General features: G+C 39.6%; 1 protein-coding gene across 2 annotated transcripts; it reads right to left on the minus strand.

The window, feature by feature from the left end:
- Positions 1-5,728: 5,728 nt before the first annotated feature.
- Positions 5,729-12,403, minus strand: LOC142153168 (uncharacterized). Of its 2 annotated transcripts, none has more exons than XM_075210496.1 (2): positions 7,681-9,602; positions 5,729-7,319 (listed from the first exon to the last, which is right to left on the minus strand). In XM_075210496.1, the coding sequence occupies exons 1-2, from the start codon at positions 9,461-9,463 to the stop codon at positions 7,105-7,107; spliced, it is 1,998 nt and encodes a 665-aa protein (XP_075066597.1). In that variant the 5' UTR covers positions 9,464-9,602; the 3' UTR covers positions 5,729-7,104. The 2 variants fall into 2 exon arrangements, 1 of the variants encoding a protein (XP_075066597.1); XR_012691451.1 differs by lacking the exon at positions 7,681-9,602 and adding an exon at positions 11,580-12,403 and having other exon boundaries at positions 7,232-7,319.
- Between the last annotated feature and the right edge of the window lie 6,951 nt (positions 12,404-19,354).

Genomic DNA, 19,354 nt, shown 5'->3' on the forward strand with positions numbered 1-19,354 from the left:
CTGCCAGGCGTTGTAAGTGAATCAGCTATTAGTCGTTATGTGTGTTGCTGGAAAATTACAAGTAGAAGATGGGAAAATTTACTTGTGAAAGGGATATAAAACCTAGTAAATATATATATATATATATATATGTATTGTTTTACCTTATTAGTGAGATTAAGGTAATGTGTGGCCCTCCTGATGGTTAGAGGGCCGCTGTAGAGGCCACGAAGCGTATTGCAGCGAAATAAACTGTTTTGCACACGTGCATGTCATTTAGAAAAATCTCCCAGCTGGAAAAATCATTCCAGCTGGGAGAGATTTATCTTTTTATCTCACTGTCCAAACTGTGCAACAGTCACCCCTTGATCTGCGGTAATTTCATGTATCTACCTGCTTATTAATCTCTAATGCTAAAAGCCAGGGACAAATCTGCATATTGACATGTTTAAAAAAAAATGTTGAAACATTGGCTTTAGATGGCGAAAAAAGGCATTTTAACGCATTGTCTGGACCTTCATTATCAAAGCACTTGCAACTCACGGTTTCCAGGGCACATACCTAGCCTGAATTGCAGTCTTGTACCACATCCTCTCTGCGTTTGTCCAGGTGACTGGGTGTGCCTTCTCCCCAAACTTAATTTACCATTGCACCAAGCAGGAGTCCAACCCCCCCCCCCCCCCCCCCCCACTATAAAATGACGAAATTTACAGCACTGAATAGCTGGGGGCTGGGCTTAATGACACGATTAAGACCCGCCCCACCATTCAGTGCCGTGAATTTCGGCGAATGCAGGAGGTTTGCCTACTCCTCCGGGAGTCCGGGAGCACAATCCGAAATTCGGGAGCGTCCTTCAATTCCGTGAGAGTAAGCAAGTATGTCCTAGAACAGGCCTGGCCAACCTATGGCTCTCCAGGTGTTGTGAAACTACAAGTCCCAGCATGCTTTACTAGCAGATATCTTTCTTATAACTGTCAGGGTATGCTGGGACTTGTAGTTTTATTACTAATCCCTTACAAACCTCCCCAGTCTGTTTCATGAGATAAAATGATTTTCCTCTATCTCCAATTTCAAAATCAACGCAGTCAGGACAGGAATTCTAGATTTATTCAGCGCTTTGCAGACTAAAATTATCTACTCATGGGAGGCATTAGACACAGAGGATTGGGCTAATATTTGGGTAGGGTTAGCTAAGCCTTTAATGAATGTTTGCATGAAAGAAAATGCTTACAAATTACTTTTTAGATTGTACTAAACATAAGACCATACTTGCCAACTTTTCCTCGTTGGCTTCAGGGAAATCCCGGGGGAGGTGGGCGTGTGGGGGCGGCGCTTCACAAATCGCATCATTTTAGCCCTGCCCCCTAAACGGTTGTCACAATTTTGGACAATTACAGAAGGGGGTGGGGCTGAGATGACGCAATATTTGCGTAATTAAGCCCCCCCCCACTACTTATCTATTGTAGGGGCAAGACCCGGGAGGTTGCCCTGCTCTCCCAGCAGCCTGGAGGTGTCTCAGAAATGTGGGAGTCTCCCGGACATTTCAGGAGAGTAGGCAACCATGCGTTAAAGAAAAGCAACTAATGAATCTCTAGAGGCTGAAGTGTCTTTTACATTTCTGTCTCCATTACTGAAGTCATGTTGTCTTACCTGTCAGTCTTTGATTAAATCTTGGTCTCCATGAAAATGGCCACCTCCATAGGCATCAATACATGGACATAGGACACAATTTCTGAACTGTGTCATCATGCCACAGATGGCGAAGCCAACCACGTCTTGTACTGGCTCAGCATCAGGGAGAATGCCAGACTCTTCAGGGAGTGAGGGAGATCACCCCTATTTCAGGGAGTCTCCCTGACATTCAGGGAGACTTGGTGAATATGCATAAGACCAGTATAGATCTTTCTGTCTAATTTCTCTAACACACTTTTGCTTTTATTGGCGACTACACTTGGTGGTACACGAGTGGATTTTTTCTTTTTACACCTCTACTCCTCCCGTTCCTCTGCTTCCTAGAGCTAGATTTACTAAACTGCAGATTTGTAAAAGTGGAGATGTTGCCTATAGCAACCAATCACATTCTAGCTGTCATTTAATAGAATGTACTAAATAAATGAAAGCTAGAATCTGATTGGTTGCTATAGGCAACATCTCCACTTTTTTAAACCCGCAGTTTAGTAAATATACCCCTCAGTCTTTTTTCCTCAGCAAACCTCCTTCTTTCCCCCAGGTTTACTAATTACCTAAACTTGGCAGCATTGATTGCCCTTTCATTGGTTCTACACAAGCTTCCGGATACACTTGTTTGTATTGCTAAATTGATTTTCTGCTTTGAACATATTTCTCTCCTTTGTTCAGCATTGTGTTGTTTTCTGACCTTGTGTACCACTGTTACCTGAATTTCATGACTACAGTGAACAATATTTCAGAAAAAGAAATGTCTAAAACACGGGAATGTTTTACCCCAAATATGGCCCTTGAGTAATACATAAATAGCTTATTAGAAAAAGGCAATTTTTAATCATTCATAGTCACCAGCTCATCCCATTTTCTTTTTGTGCTGCTTTATGGTTGAAATATATCACTTGCAGCTATTGTTTTAAACAAAATTAGCTTGTTTGATAAAGGTCGGTTGCAGGATACAGGATCAAAACCAGAACAAAAAACAAATGAATAAAATAAAAAACCTTTATTGCACAAAGAGCAAACTCATTTGTTACAATAGACCGTAGTTTATGGCTGACTTTTATCCCTCACACCTGTCCTTACTTTTATCAGTTTAAAAACCCTTATTAATATTGTAGAAAATGGAGAATGTTTAAGTGCTTTATTTCAGCCATAAAACAGCAGAGAATTAAGAGCCATGAACTATAAACCACCTAAATTTTCAGCTGGCGAAACTAATTTAAAAAGAAATAAAAATGGGTGGAAACATTTAAAATCTGCCAGCTGTCTTGTACTTCTGAATTTAGCATCACACCAAAATAATTGTTTATTTAAAATATAGATGTTCTTGCTTAGGGAGAGGGAGACGGAGAGAGAGAGAGAGAGCGAGAGAGGCAATATAAACATCTTCTATTATTATTATTCTTTTTATTATTATTATTATTTATATCGCTTTTGTTTTAGGCTGGAGTAACAAAAACATTGACACAAAAATTATATATATGGTGATTTATCAAAATGCAAATGCATAATATAGGCACACATAAATCAATGTTTTGTACCCAATAACAACAGTTCATAATTTAATTGCCCCCAGTTCTTCACCATTTTAATTTGATCCACTGATGAGAACCTCTAAAAAACCATTAAAGTGACCCATCCTTGGATTTTAACCATTTCCAAAATCCAGACCCCCTCACCCTCCTCCACAAATTTTGACTTCTGTAATCAAAACTACTCAGAGGATTTTGAAAGTGGGTGCAGTCTGCATTAGAGAAGGCTTTCAAACAATTGAGGTAACATTGCTCAGTGGTTGTTATGTCCTGACCCAATTTATCCCACATTTTTATCAGAAAGCTGCAGCTACTCAGAACAGCGTTTTGATATCCAGTTTTCGGGAAGGGTTTGAATCCCTAGGGTGGGGGGGGGGGGGGATATTCATTCTTTTATTAAGGCAAAGTAAAAGTTGAAAATGAGTAAACTTATGGAAAGATAATTGCAGATAATTTTGAAAAATAGGGGCGGATCTAGAAAGATTTTCTACCCCAGGCGATTTGGGGGGGGGGGGGGGGGGGGGCGATTTAGGCCCCGCCCCCTTTCTGCCTTTTAAGGCTGTCGGCGGCTGCACAGTATGTGCAGGTCCGCTCGGCAGTGACAGTGTGCTGCCCCGCTGCTCTGATTGTGTTTAAAACACAATCAGAGAAGCCGGGCAGCACACTGTCACTGCTGAGCGGACCTGCACGTAGTGTGCAGCCGCCGGCAGCAAGCCCCTGCTAGGGGGGGCGATTGCCCCGATCGCCCAACCCCCCCACCCCCCCTGGATCCGCCACTGAGCCCATCGAGTCTGCCTGTTTGACTTTCTCACCAGTCCCTGCTCCATTGGAGCTAACAGTGTAAATTCCTTACTATATTCTAGGGTTATTTATGCATCAGTGCCCAATTACCCTATCAACCGGTTTTTGGAGTGTGGGAGGAAACTTGATCAACTGAAGGACACCCGCGCAAACACGGGTGTTAGATACAAACGCCACTCAGATAAGACAATGGTCGGGAATCGAACTCGTGACCCCACCTTGATGCTCTGTCCCGCATATCTAAAGCCTTGTAACAACGAAAACGCAATTTCCCAGCTCTAGAAAAGCTTTGTTCTGTTTCCAATTTTCCGCTTACTAAAAAAGATAGGATAATACTGCATATGCCTATAACTATTAAACAGCTGAAGAACAAATCCTTGGGGGAAAGAGCCGGACACGTGATTTCATTTACCGGGAACACACACACATACTCTGAAATATTTGGCTTTCAATGAATAAGCTACACATAAATTATTTAGGGCTACTTTCAATGGCTTGTTGGTAACGATTTCTTTATATCAAATAATTGAAATACTTTGTTTCATGATGAAGGTAATTATTTTTCAGCAAGTGTACATCTGCTTCCAAAATGATTATTAATTCATAGTCCTCACCCCCAATTGTGTCTCTATAGACCAGAGCTAAGAAAACACATTATATTTACTTACTGACAAGGTGCGACTCTTCTGAATTAATGTTGTGTATCTGTTAGCAATCTAATAATTAAACTAGTCGTCTACTGACCTATCGGCAAGGGGCAGAATGGTCAGAAAATTAACATATTTTCTTCAAGTTGTTTATGTTTCCTGAGATGTAAATCGCACAATTAATTTACTCCATCGTTGGCATATATCTGAGAAAATTAATAACATATCTACATTACATTACAGTAAAAGGATATAGCTGAACAATGTTTTTAATATTAGCCATGCAATCTATCTATCTATCTATCTATCTATCTATCTATCTATCTATCTATCTATCTATATTTCTATCTATATATCCTATCTATCTATCGCTCTCATCCAAATATCTCTCTCTCACATCTATCTATCTATCTATCTATCTATCTATCTATCTATCTATCTATCTATCTATCCTATCGATCTATCTCTCATATCTAACGATCTCCCTCTCATATCTATCTATCTATCTATCTATCTATCTATCTATCTATCTATCTATCTATCTATTTCTCATATCTAACGATCTCCCTCTCATATCTATCTATCTATCTATCTATCTATCTATCTATCTATCTATCTATCTATCTCTTTATCTATCTATCTATCTATCTCTCTATCTATCTATCTATTTCTCATATCTATCTATATATCTATCTAATATCTATATATCTATCTCTCTATCTCTCTATCTATCTATCTATCTATCTGATATCTATCTATCTATCTATCTATCTATCTATCTTATATCTATCTATCTATCTATCTATCTATCTATCTATCTATCTTATATATATCTACTATCTATCTATCTATCTATCTATCTATCTATCTATCTATCTATCTGATATCTATCTATCTATCTATCTATCTTATATATATCTACTATCTATCTATCTATCTATCTATCTTTTATATATCTACTATCTATCTATCTATTGTTGGGGTATCGGGGTTCACCGATACTTCTATCAAGCACCTTCAATGTCAGTCAGATCTTTCTTTGTTTTCAGTCGACTGGTGAACAGAAAATACTCAACACCTGTATGATATAATGCTGAGCAGCTTTATTCTGTTCCAATTTGAGACCACTTCAGCGCTTATTTTTATACATGTAAGTCTAGGGGTATAGATTCTGAACAACCAATTATAAGACAGTAAAATAATGAGAGAAAATCAATTAACAATATATATATTTCAGTTTTACATCAAAGATCAAACAACTCTTTCTTCTTTGTGTGTTATCTCTTTCCAGGCTTTTTGCCAATATTCTTGTGCTGCCCCCATCTTTGAGTCCTTGGGTTTTATCTTATCAAGAACTTTACTACATGTTCTTGGAATGTTTTCGTTGATGGAAACATGGCGCTGCGTGGCCAACCTTGAATAATTTGTCTTTTTAAACTGAAAATAATATCTCCTTAATTTCTCTTAAAGTCATAGCATAACATATTAGCATCTAAAGCTTAGCACATGATAGATATTAAATCAATAATCATACAATTCCACTCTAACATTCCCCTCTTTGATTAAATATCAACTATTAACCTCTACCTATCAGTCATGGCGATACTCAGCAGAAGACAGTTAGTACCTACATTTAAACATATGGTATCATAAGGACCCCATATGATTAGAACAAGAATTCATTAAGCACATATCTCTGGTACTTTATCACCATAACTTTTCTTTCCCTACTTAATGTTTTATCTTGTTGCATAGAGGGGAATACTTTGCTGATATCTATTCAAAAACTTTCTTGTATTACATTTTAAGTAGCAGTTCCATATAATCATTATAGTTAGCACAAGAAGAATTAGTATCAATGGATGAATCAAGATATTCATTGCTTTCTATATGGAATAAGATTCTTTAACAAATATGTCCCACTAATGAATAGGACATCAATTTTCATTCTGGTTTCTCGATGGTCACTGTCAATCTCTTGTTGCAGACTTTGCAGGTTTTTGGTTTGATTGTTGACCATTGCTGATAATGTTCACTGTTTGTCTCAGACATTAAACTTGTAGAAATTTCTGTGATCATTACTGGTTCTGGAAGCTCATTATTTTTCCTGCAGGAACAACAATCAAGTGTCAGTAATTTCTTAATCAGCCATATAACAATTTTCTCTACCACATATACAATGAGCTGGATTGCCAAACCCTTTGCTACTAATGGCAATATTCAAAATGAATCATTGCTGACAACTTTGCCAATGAGGTTATGTATTCACAAAGGCATTTTCAAAGTTTATTCTCCTATGAGTGCAAATTGTTGAGCACTCCTTCCCCTTCTGTTTCTCACAGTGACATAGGCAATTTGTCACTTATCTGTCTGTTTCATACTGGGTTAGGGAGGCCTTGACCCCTACTTCAGGCAGAAATATTCTGGAAAGACATATCAATACCATAAGACAGTCATTTCTATTTATCAGAACAAGACTCCCCTGATTTAAAGACTTTGCAGTGTGAAGCGTGAATCCAGGTGTCTTTTTCCTGTACTTTCACTGCCATGGGAGTCATCAACAGGACTTGATAAGGACCCTTATATCTGGGTTCAAGACGTCTCCTGATGTGCTTTCTTATGACCACCCAGTCCCCAGATAGCAGTTTATGGGTACCTGTATCAAAATTAGGGTCTGGAATGGAGGAGAACATTTGACCATGTATTTCAGTTAGTTGTTTCTGTAATAAAGCAACATAATTCAACAAATCACCACGTACATGCTGTAGTTGCTATGGAAAATAACAGTCTGTTCTGTGTGCTGTGCCAAACAGTATCTCATTTGGTGCTAAACCTGTGTCTCTTCATAAGTGTAGTTCTAATGTTAAACAGAACTATTGGTAAATATTCTAACCAAGTCTTTTTGGTTTCTTGCATAATTTTCTGTAGTTTCAATTTAATGTCACCTGCTGGTGGCCTATAAGGAGTGTAAAAAGCTTGTGATACTCCCAAGTTCTTCATTACATGCTTCATTATCTCTTCTGTAAAGGTTGTACCTCTATCTGATTCAATAACTTCAGGTATCCCATATCTATAGATGACTTCTGAGATTAATTTCTTTGCTGTATTTTTGGCAGTAGCTTTTCCTTCTAACACATACTCGTAGGTACCACATTTAGGAAGTTGTATATAGTCGATCTGAAGTCTCTGAAAGGGATAGAAAGCCTTTGGAATGCTTCCTCCTGGGATCTTTACTCTTTGCCCTGGATTGTGTATTCCACATATCCAGCAAGCTGCCACATAGTTTGTGTCCGCAGAGTTGAATCCAGGGGCAATCCAATTTTTCCATACCCTATTAGTCATTGCCTCTTTGGAATGATGTACTTGTCCATGTGCAATCTGAGTCATTACTGGGTATAAGGCTCTTGGTAGGCACCATTTATTTTCTTTTGACCATATTCCTTGCTCATCAAGCTGTGCACCTTCTTTTTCCCACTTATTCTTTTCTTCCTTTGTTGCTTGTTTCTGAAAGTCTTTAAGGCTTTGTAGGTCTGGGAATTGAAATTTGTCTGTGTCACCTTCTGTTGAGTCTACAAGAAATGTAGTATTCTTTGGTTGGAGGACTGCCTTTTTTGCTGCTTGATCTGCAAAGTTATTTCCTCTTGCTTCTGGAGTTTGTTCTCTAGTGTGAGCTTGAACCTTTATAATTCCCACTTGTTTAGGGAGTTCCAATGCTCTAAACAGTTCATTAATCAAGTTTGCATGTTTGATGGGTTTTCCATTTGATCCTTGGAAATCTCTGCTTTTCCAAATGGGACCGAAGTCATGCGCCACTCCCCAGGCATAACGTGAATCTGTATATACATTGGCTTTTTGTCCTTCTGCATATACACAAGCTTTAGTTAGAGCTATCAATTCTGCTTCTTGTGCTGATGCTCCATTAGACAGTGTTCCTGAGTCAAGCACCTCTTCCTCAGTTGTGATGGCATAACCTGTATATGGAACTCCATCCACATAGTATCTAGATCCATCTACATAAAGAGTTAGGGTTGCATCTGAAAGTGGTGTGTCAGTAACATTATGCAAAGCTGAAGTCTCTAATTTCATAAGTTCCAAACAATCATGTGAAAATTTTTGTGTGTGTATTTCTTCAGTTTCTTCTTCAGACGCTTCACTCAGGTCCTCATATCCCCTGTCTGATGATTCATCTTCTTTGCGACTCCCCTTACTCCCCTCTTCTGAATCATCAATGGGGAGCAGGGTTACTGGATTGAGGACTGTGCAATTGGTAATTGTTACATGTGAGGCGCTGAGCAAGGCTACCTGATATTTAGTTAGTCTGGCTGCAGACAAATGTCTTGTTTTTGCTTGATTAAGAATTTCTGTGACTGTATGTGGAACTTGAGTAATAAGTGCATGGTCCAATACCATATCTGCTACTTTTTCTTTCAGTATTGCTGCTGCTACTGCTTGTATACATGATGGAGAACCTCTTATAACTGGATCGAGTTGTGCAGAATAATAGGCCAGTGGCCTTTGCTTCGTTCCATGTTTCTGTGTGAGGACTCCTAGAGCATGTCCTGACTGCTCATGGCAGAACAATGTGAAAGGCTTCAGATAGTCTGGTAGTCCAAGTGCTGGTGCAGTAGAGATAGCATGTTTCAGGGCTTGCACTGCATTCTCTATTTCAGTTATATTGAGTGGTTCTGTTCCCTGTTGTTTCCTCAAGCATTCATACAGTGGTTGCATAAGAATTGAAGCTGAAGGAATCCACTCTCTGCAATATCCGAGGAGTCCCAAAAAGGCTCTAATTTCTTTGACTGTTTTTGGTGTCTTCATGTCTCGTATAACTTTAACTCTTTCAGTTGTAAGATGTCTGGTTCCTGCAGAGATACAATGTCCTAAGAATATTACTTTTTCTTGTACTAGTTGCAACTTGCTTGGTGATACTCTGCAGTCTTGTTCGGCCAGAAAACAAAGTAATGACAGTGTATCTGCTTTGCATTCTTCTTCAGCTTCCGCAGCCACCATGAGATCATCTACATATTGAATGAGTTGAGTAGTTGGATTGATAGACCTCCATCTTAGGAGAATTAGTGCCATTGCTTCTGAAAATTCTGATAGGCTGGTGGCTCCTCCTTGAGATAGTCTTGTCCAACAATATTGGTTTCCATCATGGGTGAAGGCTAGAAGAAGTTGACTATCTTCTGTGATTGGGACTGAGAAGAAAGCATTTGCCAAGTCAATTACTGAAAACCATTTTGCATTTGGCGGTATCTGATTAAGCAAAGTGTGGGGGTTGGGTACAATGGGAGTGTTGATCAGAAGTCTTTTGTTGACCTCCTTAGGTCATAAACCATCCAGTATTGCACCCCCTTGTCCGACATCTTCTTTCTTTACTGGGAATAGGGGTGTAGAATAAGGAGAGCGACATTTTCTTAACACCCCTATTTGTAGATATTCTTGTATTTGTTCTGAGATCGCTTTGGTTTGAGCTGCAGCAAGTGGGTACTGTTTAATTGAGACAGGATGTGTTCCTGGCTTTAGTGTCAGTTTTACAGGATTTACTTTAAGTGTACCCACATCCTGTTTTCCTTTGGACTATAACTTGTCTGGTACTATGTTCAGCCAATCTGGTAGATTAACAGTCTTATCCTTGTGACATGTGCTCATCTGCTCTAGCATCTAGATTGCTGCTGTAAGCTCTTCTTGGACTGGAGATGGGAGTTGACTTGTGAGTTTTACTCCAGTTGGGGTGTATTTGATGCTGGCTTGTATCTTTGAAAGTACATCTGCTCCCAACAGATTATAGGGACAAGATGAGGAAGTGAGAAATTGTATTGGTACTTCAATTGTCTCTTCACCTACTAAAAGTGTAACTGGTTTACTTTCTGTTAGTTTTACTTCTTTTCCTGCTAGGCCTGTAGCAGGTAAATCAATTTCTGTTAATAGTTGTTGAGGTACCTCCTGTTTTATTAATACAGTGCGGCTTGCTCCAGTATCAATTAGACACTCACATTCTTGACCATTATGTAATATGATATTCACTAGGCCTTTAGTCAAGTTGTCTTTCAGAGTTTGGTTACAATCTCTTTTCATGTGCCCTCTCTGTTTGCAAAAGAAACAAACGCCTTGCTTTTTCATTTCTTCCAGAGTCATGTTTTCTTTTTCCTTTTTTTTGTTGCTTTGGTGCACCTCTTGTGTCTGTACGAACCTTCCAGTCTTGATTCTCTTGGACCACATGAATGGTAATTTTCTGAGTTTGAGATTTGTCTTTGGCTTTCCTTTGCTTCTCCTTTTCCCGGTCTTCTATATCTTCCAGAACTTGGAGCATGGATTGCATTTCCATTGTTGCTGCTTCTGGTCTTATAAGGAACAATTGTTGATGATATGTTTCAGAAAGGTCATTAAGGAATCTGGTCTTAAACAGTCTGCGATGTTGGGCTTTATCTCGAGTAAAACCTTCAACTTTGTGTGCTTGAGTAGCTCTGTCACAATCTGGCAAAGCCAGTGCTGGTGCTGAAGTTGCTTTAGCTTAAAATTGGTTAAACATTTGGTTTTGCTCAGCAGAGAGTGTAAATATCTTACTATCACCCAGAAATGCTAATGAAAAAACACAGATAATAGCCCATAAAGTCTTGAATCTTTTTCATTTCCGTACAAATATTGAATTCCCATCAATACATTACCATACCCACGATACAAGGAAGGACTTGCAGTATATTACTATTATAGCACAGTAAATAATGGCAGTGAATGCGTTTACAACACTGATTGACTCAAAATTGTTATGAGGATAAAAATAAAAACCTTTTGCTTTCTGCACATACAGAAAAACCATCTGGTTCATGCATTTGCTATGCGAATAGCACATAAACTCTAATATCTCTTTCCAAAACAAGGTAATCATTACTCAGCAGAGTCTACGGTTTTTAAATTCTTGATTAGTTTTTACTTATGTTTGTTGTAGCTGTGGATCAAAACATTGCAAACTTCTATTCATTGGTAGTTGGATAAATTCAATCTGGATTGAAAGGGTGCTTTGTAGCTGGAGAGCTTCTGTGAAGAAAAAAACTTTTGCATAGAGATTAACATTTATTCACTAGAAATTACAGTAACTGTTATTAATTCACATTGAACAGCTGCTAATACGACACTTGTTTAAAAGTTTCTCTTTGTAGCTTAACTGTGACGCTATGCGTTCCATACAATGAAAAACTGATTTCCTCAAAGGGGCAGTCCCCAATATCACAAACAGGGAATGTCAAAGTGACGAGACCTGGGCGAGTGTTCAAAGCCACTCCTTTCTCATCATCTCTTTGTAAACCAAATATTCACACATATTTCCAGATTCTGTGATTTCCATGTTTAAAGTACAAATATATATTCACAATTCTCGCTCACAGACGACATTTTATCTCGTAACATTTCTTTATGGGCATAACAAACCCTCCTGATTTCTGAGAACATTTATCAGCGCCATTTTCACACAGATAAAAACAGCTTGTAATATATATCTTCATGTAAAGCTCACTCCCACAATTCTCAACTTCATTAAAGAGAAAGCTATTTTTCTCAAATTTCAGAAACAAAATTATTTTGTTCAAATACAGAAACGGCTTGTTGGACCCCAGCCAACTTGTCCGACCACTGAATCGTGTAATGACGGACCAAAACATTTCAACACTTGTTATGCATCTCTTTAAAAGCTTAGAATTAAGCAGGCAGGCATTATATTATTTACAAAATGTACAACTTCTTTAACCTTGAAACATGTCTCTTGTAAAAAAAAAAATAAACAGACAAGACAGACAAACACAGATCTCCCTCACACGAAGTAAGACGGAGACAAAACTCACATACAGAGAAAGAAAAATCAGCTGATACCTTCCAGCCTACTGCTGTGGAACTACAAGTCCCAGCATTAGACTAAATACAAGTTAGCCTCAACATGTTATTATCACTCAGCACTCCGGACATATTTTATCAGCATTACATACATTGTCAGATAACATAAAACAGAGTGCTTCTTATCTCAACACACTGAAATCTTTTACACAGAATAAGGGAGGGGCACATTTCACTCATTCAGCTGCGCAGGATCAAACATACATTTAGCATATCCACACATTGACCTGATCTTCATAGCCAAGCCTTTTTATCCATTCTTTATTATTCAAATAAAACCCATACCATTTCTGTAAGTCTAATGTCCCTTCTGGGGGAAATCCTGCTCTCTGGAGTACTTTATGAATTCTTTAAAGAGCTGTACTACCTTCTCTCTTTTTCATTATATCCATAGGCTTGCCTATAGTAGGCATCTTACTGTTCTGTGCCCCCATTTACTGGGTTACTGGTCACAGTACTGTCAGTATCTGGGATACAATGTCTTATAAGTGAAATAAGGTAATACAATTTTCCCCTTTGTACAGACTATAAGTATCTTTAATCCTTTACCTCCTAGTCTGCCATAGGAACACCAGATGTGAGTTTTATCGGCTGTAGATTAAAAGGCTGGCACTTATGGCTGATCCGATTCTTCCCCTCAAGTCAGTGTATGGACATATAGGTTTATAATCTGGTAACATATGATTTTGTGGCCAATATGTAGTATTTCTTCATTCAAATGCACCCTAACGTAAAATATAGTTCTTTTTCATTACTTACAAAACCGTAATATGCATTTGTAGTTGTAACACACTATAGTCTAGGTCCCTTGCAACCTGAATATTTTCTCAGAACAATGCAGCAGGTACAATTCTTACATACACCTCTCTTATTATCTTCTAACTCAAATTGTCTACATCCATCATAATCTACAGTATCCATACATTTATCATTTCATTATCCTTTCCTCTGACTGTACATTGGGTTCATAGAATACCCTCTAATCACCTCAACTGACTTTCCTTAGACATACAAAGAAATACTGAACTGAGTAAGAAGGTAGAAATCTACACTTTTCTTACTCACCGGATTTAGTTCAGCAGCTCTCTGGACATCAGTGGAGTGTGGCGTCAGGTGTGGAGATATTGGAGCATCCCGGACGAGCCCCCAGAAATGTTGGGGTATCGGGGTTCACCGATACTTCTATCAAGCACCTTCAATGTCAGTCAGATCTTTCTTTGTTTTCAGTCGACTGGTGAACAGAAAATACTCAACACCTGTATGATATAATGCTGAGCAGCTTTATTCTGTTCCAATTTGAGACCACTTCAGCGCTTATTTTTATACATGTAAGTCTAGGGGTATAGATTCTGAACAACCAATTATAAGACAGTAAAATAATGAGAGAAAATCAATTAACAATATATATATTTCAGTTTTACATCAAAGATCAAACAACTCTTTCTTCTTTGTGTGTTATCTCTTTCCAGGCTTTTTGCCAATATTCTTGTGCTGCCCCCATCTTTGAGTCCTTGGGTTTTATCTTATCAAGAACTTTACTACATGTTCTTGGAATGTTTTTGTTGATGGAAACATGGCGCTGCGTGGCCAACCTTGAATAATTTGTCTTTTTAAACTGAAAATAATATCTCCTTAATTTCTCTTAAAGTCATAGCATAACATATTAGCATCTAAAGCTTAGCACATGATAGATATTAAATCAATAATCATACAATTCCACTCTAACACTATCCATCTGATATCTATCTATCTATCTATCTATCTATCTCATATCTATCTATCTATCTATCTATCTATCTATCTATCTATCTATCTCATATCTATCTATCTATCTATCTATCTATCTATCTATCTATCTACAGTATCTATCTATTTATCTATTATCGATCTATCTATCTATCTACTATCTATCTATCTATCTATCTATCTATCTATCTCATATCTATCTATCTATCTATCTATCTCATATCTATCTATCTATCTATCTATCTATCTATCTATCTATCTATCTCATATCTACTATCTATCTATCTATCTATCTATCTATCTATCTATCTATCTATCTATCTATCTATCCCATATCTACTATCTATCTATCTATCTATCTATCTATCTATCTATCTATCTATCTATCATAGCTTCTGCTGTCCTCTTTCTGTACACACTTTCTAGGGTTGTCTCACAGTAATGTAGAGATAAAGAACACGGACAAGCTCTTCCTATATAAGTGTTTATGGGTGGATTTATACACACATGGAACAAACTGTTATAGTGACAATTACCCACACAATGGAAGAGGTAGAGCAGCAGGGGACAGGAGCTCTCTGCTATTTGCCAGCTGTTATATTATATAAACTGAACAAGGAGTCCCATCCATAAATATCCCTGTGCAGCAGGCAGCCAGGGCACCGGAGGGACACCCGTACAGTATTGATCTCACGTTGCAGGAGAGATGTCGGGTTGCATGGCTGGAGCAGGGATAATATAGCCATGAATTAGATATGTTTGGAACACAGCTGTGTGCGGCTGGAATCCAGCAAGTGAAGTGGTTTGTTCAAGTGCTCGGGTGAAATGAGACTATGACACAGATAAATACCAGTTACACCGCACACCCTTCTGTGAGCAGCTTAGAATCAGAGAGGATCAATATTTCAAAACTGTTGCGCTGAATATTTGCCTTATCCTGCATTTGGTTGTATAATATTGCCATTAATTCTGCTTTAATTATCCATAGAATGCGAATAATCACTATAACGTACAGAGAGCATTCTAGCTACCAAAGTACAGAGCAGAGAACATTCTAGTGACTTTAATGACCAATATATACATTACAGATATCATAGTAAAAACTGCACAATACAGAGATCATTCTAGTGCATCTATACAGCACAGAGATTACCCTATTAAACAATATACATATAGAAAATATTTTAGTGATCCCTATACAATACAGAGAGCATTCTAGCACACTCTATACAACACAAAAGCCTGTGCTGGGGACTTCAACCTTTGGACCCTTCCACAAGGGTGGCAGGACCCCATTAAACTCCATCATCCAGTTGCCAAAAGACCCGAGAGAGGGACATTGGTCTTCATGCCCCCCTCCTCTGAAGCTAGTGAGCCTCTGACCTCTGGAGCTAAAAGGCCCCTTTGGATTCCAGGGTGTTCAAGCCGACCTCCACCGCCAGGCTCGGGCACTCCCTTTCCCCATTAGGTAGGCTGAAGCTTTCCGTAGAGAGAACTGACTTTCAGCTCCCCTCGGAAGGAGGGAGCCTCCAGAAACTTATTTAGGCCTCTTCACCATCACACAGCACCCCTTCACAATGTATTCCTTCAAAATGTATCCCATCACAATGTATACCTTCACACTGTGCCCCTTCACAATATCATAATGTGCCCCTTAACAATGTGCCCCTTCATAATATCACAATGTGCCCCTTAACAATGTGCCCCTTCACAATATCATAATGTGCCCCTTAACAATGTGCCCCTTCATAATATCACAATGTGCCCCTTAACAATGTGCCCCTTCACAATATCATAATGTGCCCCTTAACAATGTGCCCCTTAACAATGTGCCCCTTCATAATATCACAATGGACCCTTTCACACTATCACAATGTGTCCCTTCACCATACCACACTGCGCCCTTTTACAATGTATCCCTTCACAATATCACAATGTGACCCTTAACAATGTGCCCTTTCACAATATCACAATGGGCTCCTTCTCTTTTTCCCACTGTGCCCCTTGACTTACTTTTTACTTGCCCTTCTTTCTTCTGTCTTCTGTTTGCTTTTGTGTTCTCCTCCGTCTTCTATCTTCAGGCTCCTCACTGCTTCGTTCTTCACTGAAAATGTTGGGCGTGATGACGTCATGCAGGGAGGAGAGAAGCTGGGAGGAGGTCACCCTGGCACTGTATATATAAGTTGCTGTTCTTTTTGCCCGGTCGGCGGACAAACAGGGAGTGGCAGTCAGAGGGGAGCACTTGGGCCCCCCCAACCCCCCGCCTTGCTCACCCCGCTCACCGCCAGCCCTGGCCACAGCACCCCTGTGTGAGCACCGCCGGCACATCAGGGAGCCGCTGGTCTATACCCAAACCCCTCGAGATGTGTGGCCAAAAAGACACAAATGAAAAATACAGCTAAACTGCAAAAAGTGCAAATTGCTGGTGTCAATAAATAAAAAATAAAAAAGTGCCTGAATGCCCAGGCTTAATGGCCAATGGGGTTAAACAAAAATTATGATCCAGCCAAAAGACAAGGACCAAGAAATAAGAGGTGATGCAGAGTTAGTGAGTGCATTGTGCCTTACTCTGGGTGAGGGTTCCCGGTCTCACCAACCAATGATTTCCAGGTCACCTCCGGGCCCTGACCTTGGGCACAGGTATTTAGGGTCCAAACACCATAGGCCTTCTGGCATCAGACCAAAGCAGACCTCTCTTTTCAGAGAGTGACTCCACCCTACATGGGCAGGTACTACACTTGATCGTAGACAAGAGGCCTCAACTATAGTCAGTGAACTGATGACAGAAGATCACAAGGTAATTAACAAGAAAAATACAATTTTCTTTGACATTTCTAGTAGCCTGAATTATCGGTGAGTGTCTCCGGAGGAAACATCACAAATAGCACAATCTTTTTGAAAATAAAAGGATAAAACGTTTCAGTGATGGAAAATGGGGGAGCAGATAGGATAATTGTGAAGATTACATGCAGCATTTTATCGAGGTGAAGTCGGGGAAAAAAAGCCAAGTGTCTTTCTAAATGCATAATGTTATTTATGCCGCTAGTTTAAATGCTGTTTTGAGATTTATGGCTGATCAGACATTAAAGTCTTTAGACAACGGTAAAGCTTTGCAAGATAAGATAAACAGTTACAGAATATTGATTGTGAAAACCACAGAGGCTGGCACATAAATCACTGGTATAAACTGTACAGAAATCCATGCTTAGATCACAGTTATAAATTAAACCATTGACCTATTTTTCCACAGACACAAACAATATAAAACTCTTTTATATTGGTCTTAACAAAACTTCTTTTTACACGGGCTTCTGTATTATAATATTTATATGTCACTCTTTAGCTGTCTATGTAGTTAGTGCAAAGCTGAGAATTTTTTAGACTTGTTATATTTTCAGACCTGTCAAAATGGCCCATTTTTTCCTGGTTCAGTCATAACCGTTCACTTTTCTGTTGACATTACCTGGGCTCCAGCTGATATAAAATAAACTTATTATACCAACTGATTGAATTCTGAAGGGCCCTGGCTTGGCACCGGGAGACAAGGCGACAAGCCTAAGGACAATGTGACATGAGCAATTAGAATGGAGACTCGGAACTAGTGTTTATACACACTCTATAATCACTAGTTCCAACATTCCATCCATTACAATGTATCAGTGCTCTAGCGATTAAGAATCACCCATAAGATTTGGTGTCTTAATCACTCGTGGGACATAAGGTCGATATCACACAAAGCTGCAAATTGCCAGCATTTTGCAATTAACTGTGTTTAGCAAAGTCTCCTTACTCACAAGGAGCCCTTTGTGGTCACCTTCAGAACCTTTGTGGTCACCTTCAGAACCTCTGTTGGTCACCTAGAGAACCTTTGATAGTCACCTTCAGAAGCTTTGGGGTAACCTTCAGAATCTTTGCTGGTCACCATCAGAACATTTGTGGTTACCTTCAGAACATTTGCTGGTCACCTTTAGAACCTTTGTGGTCACCTTTAGAACCTTTGCTGGTCACCCTCAGAACCTTTGTGGTTACCTTCAGAACATTTTCTGGTCACCTTCAAAACCTTTGATGGTCACATTCAAAACCTTTGTGGTCAACTTCAGAACCTTTGTGGTCACCTTCAAAACCTTTGCTGGTCACCTTCAAAACCTTTGTGGTCACCTTCAGAACCTTTGTGGTCACCCTCAGAATCTTTGCTGGTCACCTTCAGAACCCTTGCTAGTCACCTTCAGAACCCCCCCCAAGCACTTACCTGTCAGTGCAGTCCTCCTTCCGCGGCACGCTGTAAGCTCCTTACTAGTAAGCAGATTACTGAGCGGCGCCGGGGACGGAGGACTGCACTGACAGTGTTTAGCAGCATTGATCGGGATGGGGCGCCCCCGCCGCCGGAGCGATCAAGGTTGCTGCCGAGGACTTTGAAGGGCCCCCTGGATGCCCGAGGCCCCTGGGCTATAGCCCAGTTAGCCCTAGGGTTAATCCGGCCCTGGTCCAGGAGCCCAACTGCACGAGGGGATAAGTACGTCAAAGTCTGCAGTTGGAGAAGAAGACGCTTACAAGTCCTGAGTTGGCAATATCCTTAAATAGTACACTCCAAATACCAGTGTCAACAGCAATAGTAATGGCACAACTCCTGGATGCTGATCTTAGAGGAAGGGTTGGAAAGAAAGAGCCGTGTTTGAAACGGGCAAATATGATAAAAGGTTAAAATGGGCAAAAGTACATTATGGACGGATGAGTCTTAGTTTGAGGTGTCTGGTTTGAAGAACATATGTGAGACTTGGGCAAACTAGAAGAGGACTGCTTGATGCCTTCTGACAAGCATGGTGCAGGAAATGTGATGGTACGAGGCTGTGCTGGTGCTGGTAAGGTGGGCGATTTACGCAGAGTGCAAGGAATAAGGAACAGGAAAGGTCACCAATCTATTTTATCATTGTTCCTCTGTGGTCAGCAGTTGACTGGGCAAATCCCATAGATTGTAAGTATGCGATCAGGACCCTCCTACCTCTCTGTATGTATTACCCAGTATTGTTTTATTGCTGTTCGTTCCCCATTGTAAAGCGCTATGGAATTTGCTGGTGC

This window comes from Mixophyes fleayi, chromosome 4 (genome assembly GCF_038048845.1).
Source record: "Mixophyes fleayi isolate aMixFle1 chromosome 4, aMixFle1.hap1, whole genome shotgun sequence".
Lineage (NCBI taxonomy): Eukaryota > Metazoa > Chordata > Amphibia > Anura > Limnodynastidae > Mixophyes > Mixophyes fleayi.

What these genes read in the sequence shown, in the direction of transcription:
- LOC142153168 (XM_075210496.1), bottom strand. Translation starts at nt 9,463, where the DNA reads ATGAAGACACCAAAAACAGTCAAAGAAATTAGAGCCTTTTTGGGACTC. An exon ending in AGTTATTGAATCAGATAGAG is followed by an intron (nt 7,320 to 7,680) that starts GTACAACCTTTA and finishes CCTCCATTCCAG; the next exon opens with ACCCTAATTTTGATACAGGT.